Genomic DNA, 12,345 nt, shown 5'->3' with positions numbered 1-12,345 from the left:
GCAGTTTACGATATACGGTGAATATGTAGCCACATGGTTGTGTGTAGACTTGTAGGGAGGCGTATGGGTGGTGTTGATCTTTGGGATCGTGTATATCCCGGAAAACAATGTGTCATTCTGTGGGCAATGCCTGACACCGCGACCCGGGATGGGCGATGATGAGATCTACAGGGACTCGTCAAGCGAGGAGGGAGGACGTGGAGGGGAGAATGGAAAGGATGAAGATGGTTCCTGACCATCAGCTCGATCGTCGGAGTAGCAGTCAATAGTTCATGTAGTCCAGGTTAAGGTGTTGTGGTATGTTGTGATGTTGTCGGCTGTGTGGCTTGTTGTGGTTGTTTATTCCCGGGCGAAGGTGCATATGCGCGTGCGCATGCGTGCGTGGCTAGGGCGCCAAGCTGTTGGAAACGGAGGGCGGAGATTGTTCCAGGTTTTCGTTTCTGGTGCATGGCATGGCTGCATTGCATGGGGGGCCGGCTGCAGGTGTCATCAATCATTTTCTTCGGTGCTGCGAATCGGCGATTGTGATTTTTTTGTTCTGGAAATTTGGTCCTGCAGCATGGCAGATTGGTCAACAGCCATGCTGCCAATCGGGACCCCCACCAACGGCACATCGGCACGTTTTCTCTGACCTGGGCCGAGGCTAGCACGCTAGGCGCTTGGTCTGGTCCTCTGGCTTGTTCTGGTGGGTGGTCTTGGGGGCGACGTCAGGCCATTTCCAGCCAAGGGCGCGGGCTGCCCAGTGCCCAGTGCCCAGGTGCCCAGGTGCTGCAAGCCTGCAAGGCTGCAAGGCATGGGCCTGGAGCTTGCAGTCTGCTGCCACGCTGAAGAAACACGACGCGGCCGGTTTTCCGAGCATTGACGGATGGACTCGAGGAAGGGCTCGTGATGCACGACAGCTGTCTCCCCTCGTGTTGCCTGTCACCAGGAGGGTGCCGGCATTGACTGGGCAATCTAGCTGCAGCGTCCCGAGGGAAGAAAGAGCCGAAACCCAATCGATGACAAGTCAAACTCAATCATTAGTCTACCCAGGTAGGTTGTTAGCCTCTCACACAGTACACGTGTGTAGACCCGTAGCTTCGGAGCTTCCCCAGCAGCCTGGGACTGCGACGACGGCACTCGTCAAGCTCTGGCCGGGCGATTGAGTTTTGCTGTGACCACGGTGCGCCTGCCTGGATTGCCCAGAAGATGGGGCTGCCGGCTTCCGGTGCCGTGATCATCCCCTGTACCATGGCGGTGATCTTTGCCAGTCTGGCAGGGAGCGGTATGCCAGGTATGTCGGGCCCAAGCGCAGGCGGGTGGGAGATGGTCGTGGCGGTGGGAGGCCACGGTAGGGTTGATGCTGTTTCGAAGACAGATATTGCGCACAAATAAGGAATACGCCAGATAGGTGAGGAACGTTTGTTCCGGAGCTGTGGAACCAGCTTGTCTTGGGAAGGAGTTGGTGTTTCAAGGCAGAGGCATGGGTGACGGACGGCACAGCGAATGGCTGTGACTGTGACTTTGTTTGCGGTTGTCATCTGTGGTTGTTGCCGTCTCGTCCCGTCTCATCTCATCTCATTTCCATCTGGTCTAGTGTTTTTCCCGCATTCCCAAAATGTGACGTCAACACTGCAGATAACTGGGGACATTATACCGTAGCAGATCTTGGACCACAGCTCGTGGCCGGAAAGGGTGACGCGTAGCAACGCAGCAAGCACCCAGCTCTGCTAGCCTCTGGGCCAAGTCTCCTACTGTCTGATCGCTTCTTGTCACTCACTGGCCCGTGGCCCGGTTGCGGTGTCATGTTCGTGCAGCTTGTGTGTGTGTGCATCCTGCATCGTGCATTTCACTGCCTCACTGTCCGCGCTGGACAGTCACAGCCTCTCCCTGCCTTCCTCCCTTCCTACTCAGGACCACTGTGCCGTACCAGGCGTGCCTACTCATAACCCTGCACTCGGCACCGGAGTGCCCAGATGGCAGTCGCCACCCCGTGCTCCATCTGCCGCCTCCTTCCCGTCTTTTGCGAACGAGATATCTGCCAAGTACTTCTACGACAGGATGAGGGCATGAGAACGGCCACCAGTCCACCTTCCCCCCCAGCCTCGTAAAGTGGGCATTTTCGCAGCTGCCAACGTCAGTCAAGCCCACCCTTCCTTGGCTGTGTTCGAAATGTTGGACGGTCTGACGGATTTTGATGGTTTGATTGACTCCGGCTGAAGGATCGTTGTTGGTGCAAAACACACACGCACACCCCCCCCCCCCCAAGACTGCAAGACCGCCTGGGCGCGTACTCACAAGAGCCGCCTTTCCTGCTCGCCCCCGTTCAAATCCACATCGCCATCCACTCCTTGCCGTCGATCCTTCCAGCCATCCTATCGCGACTCCATCCTGCCAATTTCCCCCGATCCAGCACCAACATCATCGTCACCGGCCAACTCGACTTGACTGCCGACAAGGAGACTACTTCAGTGCCTTGAGCCACTTGCAAAGCCTGGCCCTTCCTCCTCCTTCCCGCCCTTTTTTCTGACCCCATCCCCAATCCTACCCGCCCCCTCGCCCCCCCGCCCCCAGATAGACCAATACTGTTTAATTGTCTCCTAGCAAAATTGGGGGCCCTTAGTTGTATGCTCCGGTTTCTTTGATCAATCTTGTTCCTCCCCACCACCCCTGCCCTGCACTTCTCTCTGCCCTCCTCCCCTGGTCCGTCTGGTCTGGTCTGGCCCGTCCGTCACCGTTGTAACCCGGTCATCAATCAATCCCGTCTAGTGGGGCCCTGTTTTCTCGAAGCTCTTCATTGCGCCTTCTTGTTCACCTGACTGCCGTCGTCAGCCTCCTAAAAGGTCGAGGCATATCCCACCTCTTCTGCGCCCGCCTTCCTCCTGTCTCCCTACCTCAGACCGGCCTGTCAATTCCAACAACACCAGGTGTAAACCCAAACACAAACCCAACCCACGTCGTCGGTTCGGGTTCCTGTATTAGGCAACGCGCCTGAAGTTTAGGTTTGAGGTCAACGTCGCATTCACGCCAACGTCACAGTAAACACCACCAGTATGGCCTCGCCAAGATCACGGGCCCTCGCAGGCGCGCTGGCCACCTCCGGCCTCGTCGCCTCCGCCCTGGCCCAGTCATCATCCTCCCTCAGCTTCAAGGTCTCTGAATCTGCCCCCTCAGATATCTCTCAGACCGTCGACCTCTCATTTGGCGGCTTCGGCATTGAGCCCTCAAACCTCTTCGCCTACACCGGCCAGGACGAGCCAAACCTTCTATCCATAACTCTGCTCGAGAACCTGGGCAACTACACCGGCAAGCCACCACACATCCGCCTTGGTGGCAATACTCAGGACTACATGATCTACGATGAGTCCCAGAACAAATGGGCCCAGATCACAAACCCGGACTCGACCGGCGACGGCAACATCGCGTGGGACAACATGCTCATCGGCCCTCGCTACTTCGAGGCTGCAAACAGGTTCCCCACCGGCACCCCCTTCACCTGGGGCCTGAACTTGGCTTACAATGACAACGACTACATCGACAAGATCGTTGACATGGCCAACCAGATCATCGACAGATGCGACAACCTGGACATTGTCTCCTTTGAGATCGGCAACGAGCCCGACCTGTACAGCTCCAACGGCTTCCGGAACGGCACCTGGGTGTCTTCCGTGTACTCTGAGGAATGGCACGAGCGTGCCGCTGCCGTCTATGAGCGTGTCCTTGAGCCCGCTGGCCTGCCCACCACTTTCTTCGAGGCCGGCGGCACCTCGCATACCAGCGGTACCACCTTCGAGATCGAGGAGATGGATAAGTCCGGTGTCGACTCCAAGTTCAATGGTGTCGAGTATCTGTCCAGCTGGAACCAGCACTGCTACTCCTACTTCGTCGACGTGACCGAGGGCCAGGCCCTGACCATGGACCTCATCATGAGCTTCGACTACGTCGAGAGCCAGTTTGCCGACTGGATTACACAGATCGAGCAGTCCCAAAAGACTGGCTTCCCCTACGCACTGCGCGAGATGGGCATGGTGGGGCCCCTCGGCGTCGCCAACATCAGCGACACCTTCAGCGGCGCGCTGTACACGCTCAACTTTCTCCTGTGGGCCGCGTCGCTCAACATGACCAGCGTGCAGTTCCACATGACCGCCAACAGCTTCACGAGCGCCTGGCAGCCTGGCACCAACTCTATCGGTGGCCCTCACGTCCGCCCCATCTACTACGGCCACGCCGCCTTCAACGAGATCATTGGCCCGACCTGCGCCGCCCAGATCTACCAGGACACCCTGTCCAACGTGCCCTCTGGCTACAGCGAGTTCGTCAGGGCCTACTCTATCTACCAGAGCGGCTCGCTGCAGTCCATCACCGTGATCAACGGCAAGGTGGCAAACACGACCGAGGCCGACAAAGCCAACGTGACCGTGTCAGTGTCGCTGCCGACGTCACTGGCCGGCAAGACGGTGCACCTGGCGCGCCTGACGAACGAGGGGTCGGACGCCAAGTTCAACACGACCTGGAACGGTGTCAGTTTCGAGCAGGACAGCGTGGGCACGCAGACGCAGGTCGACGACACGGAGGAGACGGCGACTGTTGGCGACGACGGCACGCTGTCCTTCAGTGTGCGAGACTCGCAGGCTGTCGTAGCCAACCTCGAGTCGCGCCTCGGCGACGGCCTCAAGCCCGACGAGACTGCCTGCGCCGCCCAAGCATCCCGCAGCCCTGGCACCCACAGGAGCACCGCGGGGTCGGCTTCCAAGTCGTCCTCCTCTTCATCGGCTACGAGTAAGCCTGACAGCAGCGATTCCTCCGACGGCGATGGTAGTTCCTCTAGTGGCGGCGCTGACTCCCAATCTGCAGGATCACCGGCGCTGGCGACATTGTCGACCGGCGTCCTTGTGACATGTCTTGTACCCTTTGTTTCTCTAATCACGGGCTTCTTCCTTTTCTAAGGATCTTTTGACCCACCCCTACACCTTTCATGATGTCTTGACTAAATGTCCCTTCCTACCTCCTCTCTTTTTTCTTATCTCATCATCCCACTCTCAGTGGGCTCATTTGTTGTCAAAGAAGTGTTTCAACCGTTGGAATCATCACGGCTTCAACAATCATGACGGAGGGCATGCGTTGGCGTACACGCGAGAGCAACAGCATAAGGGCCATGTTTTTTGTTTTCTTCTTTTATCACAAAACCTGAGCTGAGGGAAGCATTCGATACACACGTACGCATTGCATTGGCTTGGAGTTATTCGCATTGTTTTTTTTTTTTTTGATAATGTCGGTTTTTCTCTCCGAGAGAAAGCATATGTGTCGGTTGGATTTCGGAGACATGAACCGCGATGGCCTCTTCCTTTACGTCAAATTTGGTTTTATTCAGACTACTACCTGCTAGACTTTGAGCATCTCAAGATGGAGGACAAGGAGACGGTGATGGGAGAGAATGCGCATGTGGTGGTCAATCTGAGAAGACTGAGGACTCCCTGTTGAATGGGACTTTTGTCGACCGAGAGGGGAAGGAGGAGACGCCGCGGTCGAGACGGTTGGTTGAAAGGACAGTCATGGAATAGACGTCTTGCAGCATTGAGCATACACGAGGCTGATGTGGGCACGCGGGCATGCCGGATGAGGATGCCCTGCTGCTGCTACTGCGAGTCTGAAGAGGGTGTAGAATAGACTCGGACTAATTCAATAATTTCGAGACTAATCGTCGAGGGGGGTTCTTGCATACGAGATCTTGCCCTTCTCGGGTGATGTGATGTGGTGTGTCGTGTGGGCGCGTATGTATGTGTGTAAAATGGCTGGACGAGTGTTAGGGATGCGCTCACGAGGCATATGCGGCAAGCTGCGAGCCAGCCAACCCTTGCCGTAGATCGTAAAATGTTGCCCCGGGCTGGCTGGCGGGCTGGCGGGCTTTCCCTGGAGAACGGCAGTCTCGTGTGTTTTTGTGTTTCAGGATCGGCCCGGCGCTACGCATTCATGCCCTCGTGTCCACCGACAAGCCTTCCTTGATACTCGAAGCTGCCGGGACTGTGAATAAGCTCCCGTGGCGTGTTCGTGCGTCTTCGCTCTTGGCGCAGCAGTTGTTGTGCCACTACTGCACGGGATCACGAGGATGGCTTCTGTGTCCTTTTGCCTTTTGCATCCATCCCTCTTCTTTCTCCGGAATGTCCAGGACGGCTGGTCACCTGCCCCGACTGTGCAGCGGTATGGCGACTCTGGCCCTTTTCTCTATATCGGGAGGTGGATGGTGGCAGGTGCGCCACTTGATCGGTTGTCGGCCCTCCTTGATCTGCTTAAGTCGTGGCGGAGGTGCGCTGTCAGTTTCGAGGATGCGTGGGTCACGGGCAGACGGTAGGGTTTGCGAAGATCACTACACGTTTGGGCGACCGATGGACTGGAGTGACAGGATCAGTAATTATCAATATGTAGTTAGAGGAAAAGTCGCTAATTCCAAGAATGCTTTGTTTATGAAACTCTTTCTAAATGTGATGTCCCCATTGTGTGGTTGAATAGCCACGGTGGGAAGATCAAGCACGGTATCCCACCTTCTCGAGAGAAAAAAAAAAGAGTAACAGTTGGGGCAAGGAGCTGATCATTGTGATGCAGCCATGGCCAAGAAGATGTTGCCCACGAGAAGAGATGTTTCGACGACAGAACGAAACTCCTGACCTAGACTCGGAGAGGGCCTTGGCTGTGCCGCACACTTGCATTCCTCCTTTGATGCATCCTAAATGTAGCATGTGCTATAGGATTTCGACGTAGTCAAGATCAAAAGAATTCGTTGTTCTACGTTGACCCTGGCCACAAGTCACAAGTAGCCTTCATTACAGGTCAAGGCCATGTCCAAATAATCTATGGCATTTCCCAGATGCTCAACAGAATAAGTTCGCTGCGAGGACAGGAGGAAACGTATGTTGAAATTCTGCCTGATTGAACTAAAGTGGTTGAGAAAATTGTCTAGTGCAGTGCTGCAAACTTGGCATGTGTGTTTCTGATTCAGAGAAGCTAGCAAAGCATTAGAACGTCGAAGCAGTCCGCACATGTTTGCTGCCCAACGCCTAGGATGCCGTGAAACTCTTCATGATGCTCACCAACTAGGATATTGGGTGGATTCCATGCACGGATGAAGATGTGGGAATGACACACAGTCCTCTATGGTGAATCCCAAATCATCTTTTAAAGATCTCATCTCTTGCGGCACCGGGAGGATCCGCGAAGCCCACTCAGACAAACCTTATCAACCTTGAAAGAAGGGTCTGCATCCCATCAACTCCCCGGGAGCTATCATCTGGAATCCATATCTAGCCCGTCATGTCATGTCATTTTAGGCGGTCTTGCAAAGTCCTTCAAACCCCGAAGACCACCATATTCACATTTGGTTCTCGGATTTATCCCTTAGAACACATGTTGCACCGGATTTATCGTTTCCATGCTGGCTGCCACATATACCAGCCCCTTTTCTGCTGTCCCACGTATGTGCTGCGCATTTTCTTCGCGTGTTCGAAAAGGCCGAAGAGCGACAGTGTGTCAAGCATAACGACTTCGTGGACCATGCCCAGCGAATTTGTAGCAGGCGTCACCCAGTGGGTACAGTTTTTTTTTGCGGCGATAAGATTGTGGGTACAAAAAGCCGAAGCCAAGCCCCTGAACTGCCATCGAAGTACGGCAAGCCGGCTCGGTACCATCGCTGAGCCCGGCGAGTCAGTCTGGTCGAGATTCTTCTGCCACATTCGATGGCACTCGGGGAGTCTGAGCTTCTTCCCACAAAACTGGGCCTTTACGTCGCGGTTCCCACAGCGGAACGGCGGCGGAAGTTGTCCTCACCTAGGGGATATCTTGTTATTCCCGAACGGGTGTACAAAGGCGAGAATGTACGGGGCATCCCGGACTCGCAGACGAAAAATTGGTGAGCTAGGAGGTAGCCCCTGAGGCTCTGTGTTATCAAGCCGATGCCGTGTTGTCTGTATGACGCCGTTTATCTTTTGCTGGGGCACTCTGCCGGTGGGTGCGAATTCTTCTAGACTTGGCTCCGAGACTCTGACCCATAAGTAAATCTGCTCGTCAATAAAAGCCATCAGCAGACGCCAGTTGTTTTCACCACAGCAGACCTCGTAGCTCTTTTCGTATTGACATACAATTGATTATTCACACTCACATCACATCATACACAAACACACAATGGCAACAGACTACAAGTTCGAGGGCTGGGCGGCCCAGGACGCCGCCGCCATCGAGGGAAAGATGGTCTGGCAGGAGATCAAGCCAAAGGCCTGGGAGGAGAACGACGTCGACATCCAGGTCACCCACTGCGGCATGTGCGGCAGCGACCTGCACTTCCTGCGCAACGGCTGGGGAAACTCGACCTACCCGCTGACGGTGGGGCACGAGATCGTCGGCAAGGCGGTGCGCGTGGGCAAGAACGTCAAGCACATCAGCGTGGGCGACCGCGTCGGCGTCGGCGCGCAGGGCGACAGCTGCCTGGGCCGCTTCGGCGCCTGCCACGAGTGCGAGGGTTAGTACCATTCTTCTCCTGCTACACATCCCCGGTCTTTGCTCTTTAGAATGTTCCAGGATGTATCACTTTGGGATCCGTAGCAGGTGACTAACAGGTACTAGACGGCGAGGAGAACTACTGCGACAGGATTGTCAACACATACGGCGCGCTGCACTTCAACGGCGATGTCGGGCAGGGCGGCTACTCGACGTACCACCGCGCGCCGGCGCACTTTGCCGTCAAGATCCCCGACGGCCTTGAGTCGAGCCAGGCCGCGCCGATGCTCTGCGGTGGTGTCACTGTCTTCGCGCCGCTCAAGAACCACGGCGTCAAGGCGGGCATGACTGTTGGCGTTGTCGGTGTCGGTGGGCTGGGCCACTATGGCGTTATGTTCGCCAAGGCCATGGGCGCAAAAGTCATCGGCATCTCTCGCCGCGCGAGCAAGCGCGACGAGGTCCTCAGCCTCGGCGCGGACGGGTACATCGCCACGGCCGACGACGCCGACTGGACGACCAAGCACGCCCGGAGCCTTGACCTGATTATTTCGACGGTCGCGTCCTCCAAGGTCCCGCTCGCAGAGTACATGTCGCTGCTCAAGAAGGGCGGCAGCTTCTGCCAGCTGGGCCTGCCCGACGACGGGGCGTTCCAGGTCTCCGGCGCGTCCGTGGTCTTCGGCCGCACCAAGTTCGAGGGCTCCCTTATCGGATCGCCTCAGGACCTGCGCGACATGCTGGAGTTTGTGACGGAGAAGAACATCAGGGGTCTTGTGCAGGAGCGGCCCATGAAGGACGCCAACCAGGCTGTTCTTGACTTGGAGGATGGCAAGGCTCGTTACCGCTACGTCCTGGTCAATGAGAGCGCTTAACTCACACGATATACCCATGGAGTTTTATAGATGAGGAAGGGAATTATACGAGAAATAGAGCGGGATTAGAAGGCAAATAGAATAGACGGCGCATAGAATGGATAGACGCAGCAACGACTACAATGTTAAGGGGCATGACACGGCCTGACAGCCGACCCAAATTAATGGAATAATGGGCTGTTGTGACCTTGTTGTTCGCTTATACCGTAAGACTATATCTCCAGCAAGGCTGTAGCATATGACTGCTCACAAATCAACGTACATATTAGCAGATGCACAATGACGAACCCACACCGCTCTGTCGAATGATTATGCAGAACGCAACGTTGATCACAAAACTGAGCCACTCACCTCTCAAGCTACAAGAATTCATTATCAACATGGTCTCATGCATTGTATTGAAGTATGTCTAGAGTGTAAGAGCATGAGATGAGGATATCTGATTTCTAAACCATATCTAAATGTGCCCTCATTCTATAGCTCAACTGAACTCGTAGCGTTTATAGCAGAGAGCGCTTGAAAATGCTCTTCGGACGAGGAATGTGAAGATGCCTTGGACATTTCTCGCAGAACCAAAAGGGAATTGTCTAAAATATTTCTTTTCAGTTATATTCTCACTTAAAACCAAGGCCAATCAGCCCTTTCTATAAGAACTATGAGAGCTAAAGGAAGGTGCCGACTCAGGCACGTGAGAAACGTGGAGGCTGGCGGGCCATCAAGAGTCTTGGCCCCTTGGCAGCTGCCAACGAGATATCCACTAAGACGGGAGAATATCGCTCACCAAGGCGGCCCCATGTAGGGCGACCAGGTACCTAGAGCTAATCACAGCTTACGCCGCGCGGACTACAGAGGCAAAACTCGGTTACACAATGACAGCGGCAAGTGCCACCTCGAGCTGAGAAACGGCGCCGGGTGCTCCCGCGCCGACGTCAGCTCTTGACCGACAAAACACCAAGGGACAGGGCAAACGGCTGCCTCCTACCCCTCCTGGCCATCACAAATCCTGAAGTAACTTGCAAGAACCCAAAACTTCAGCTTGGCCTCAAGGAACTACCGCATCATGACTGCGCCAATCAAGCTCGCAGTCTTCAACACCCATCCCTACGACAAGAAGTTCCTCAGCGCAGCCCACGCAGCCCATGAATCCTCATCCGCCATCGAAGTAGTCTACCATGACTTCCCCCTCTCCCAGGACACAGTATCGCTGGTGACTCACGCTAAGGCCGTGTGCGTCTTTGTCAACGACGATGTCTCAGCCCCTGTACTGGAGGCCCTCTACGAGGCCGGCGTGAGGGCGATCCTGCTGCGCTGCGCGGGCTACAACAACGTCGACCTGGACAAGGCCAAGCAGCTGGGCATGTTCGTCGCCAACGTGCCCAGCTACTCGCCCGAGGCCGTCGCCGAGTTCGCCCTCGCGCTGATCCAGACCCTCAACCGCAACACCCACCGCGCCTACAACCGCGTCCGCGAGGGCAACTACAACCTTGACGGCCTCCTCGGTAGGACCCTGCACGGCAAGACGGTCGGCCTCGTGGGCACGGGCAAGATCGGTGTCGCCCTGGCGCGGATCCTCAAGGGCTTCGGCTGCACCCTTCTCGCGCACGACCCTTATGAGAGCGACGCGTTCAAGGGGCTCGGGGAGTATACTGATCTCGACACGCTGTTGTCGTCGTCGGACATTGTCAGCCTCCACTGCCCGCTCATGCCGAGCACCCGCTACATCATCAACAAGGACTCCCTGGCCAAGATGAAGAAAGGCGCCATGCTCGTGAACACGAGCCGCGGCGCGCTCATCGACACCAAGGCCGTCATCAAGGCCCTCAAGGGCAAGCAGCTGGGCGGGCTGGCTCTGGACGTCTACGAGGGAGAGAGCAAGATCTTCTACAAGGATCATTCCGGCTCTATCATCGACGATGACGTGCTGTCGAGGCTGACCACCTTCCACAACGTCATCGTCTGCGGGCACCAGGCTTTCTTCACCGAGGAGGCACTCACGGAGATCGCTGAGGCTACGATGAGGAACCTGGGGGATTTCATCGAGGGGAAGCAATGCGTGAACACGCTCATCAAGGATCAGCCGCCGACGTCGGGCTTGTTTCCAGTCCGCACGATATGATGTGCATGCTGGGGTAGCTGCATGGGATGCATTCTGGCTTCGCATGCGCTTGCTGCTTATCTGACTTGGGGAGAGTCGGCGCGGCAAACTTGAAAGGGCCGCTGCCGCTAAGAGCCAAAATACCGAGTAACGAATCCTAGTCTCTACTCCACCCGTTGTGTTTGGCTTGAGAGAACTGCAGCGACGAGATCTGGTCAAGGAGAATCAGTCGCCAACTACAAATAGTCCTGACGCCTGTTACGCTTCTTACGCATGTGACCCGTATTGATGGCAGACCAGTGACGCAAACCTCTTCTTGTTTTATGGGCCATGTTGTACCACTACAAGTCTCGCCGCAAGTGATGCTCCGCTGCAATGATGGACTCTTAAGGTGTTGCTTCCCGCTCTAAAATCCTTGCTGATAATGTGTTTTGTTTCAACTGTGCACAGTATCAGCGGCGGACGCCCGAAAATTGCACGCAATAGGCACGGTCTCTTGTCACTACCTGAGCCGAGTGAAAGTCACATCTATTCGTCCTTAGGACAACCTTGGATTGGCTTCGAAGTTGAACTTTCAAAGCTGCTTGCTTGTTGAGCTATCGCACTCTCGTGTACCACGGAGAACCTGGAATGGTTGCATTCAATCTATGTTCAAGCTGAAATATCTCACATGGCCAGAGCCAAAACACGGCAATTCTCATGACAAACCCAAAAATGATTTATTCAATTTTGAGCTATAATAATATTTTATAAGCTTATTTACTAAGGGTTTTCTTAAAATGTTATATAAAACATATATTAATATAAGTAGAAAGAAATTAAGTTTTTAATTAAAATTATATTTATAAGATGTATTTTATAGAAATTATTTTGGGTTTTTGCTAAATGATTAACTGCCTAACTTTTTAATTTATAGCG

The 12,345-nt window shown here is 54.9% G+C and overlaps 3 protein-coding genes across 3 annotated transcripts; all 3 read left to right on the top strand.

The window, feature by feature from the left end:
• Positions 1-3,032: 3,032 nt before the first annotated feature.
• Positions 3,033-4,925, top strand: INS49_007869 (uncharacterized protein; the record flags this gene model as incomplete). The annotated part of the gene is made up of 2 exons (XM_043168615.1): positions 3,033-4,758; positions 4,834-4,925. 2 exons carry the CDS (start codon positions 3,033-3,035, stop codon positions 4,923-4,925), a joined length of 1,818 nt encoding a protein of 605 aa, XP_043026295.1.
• A 3,226-nt stretch (positions 4,926-8,151) lies between these two features.
• On the top strand, positions 8,152-9,332 carry INS49_007868 (uncharacterized protein; the record flags this gene model as incomplete). Its single annotated transcript, XM_043168614.1, has 2 exons — positions 8,152-8,485; positions 8,590-9,332. The coding sequence occupies 2 exons, from the start codon at positions 8,152-8,154 to the stop codon at positions 9,330-9,332; spliced, it is 1,077 nt and encodes a 358-aa protein (XP_043026294.1).
• A 1,060-nt stretch (positions 9,333-10,392) lies between these two features.
• Positions 10,393-11,448, top strand: INS49_007867 (uncharacterized protein; the record flags this gene model as incomplete). The annotated part of the gene is made up of 1 exon (XM_043168613.1): positions 10,393-11,448. The coding sequence occupies one exon, from the start codon at positions 10,393-10,395 to the stop codon at positions 11,446-11,448; it is 1,056 nt and encodes a 351-aa protein (XP_043026293.1).
• Between the last annotated feature and the right edge of the window lie 897 nt (positions 11,449-12,345).

This window comes from Diaporthe citri (assembly GCF_014595645.1).
Source record: "Diaporthe citri strain NFHF-8-4 chromosome Unknown scaffold_3, whole genome shotgun sequence".
NCBI lineage: Eukaryota > Fungi > Ascomycota > Sordariomycetes > Diaporthales > Diaporthaceae > Diaporthe > Diaporthe citri.
This window is presented reverse-complemented; position numbering and strand designations above follow the sequence as displayed.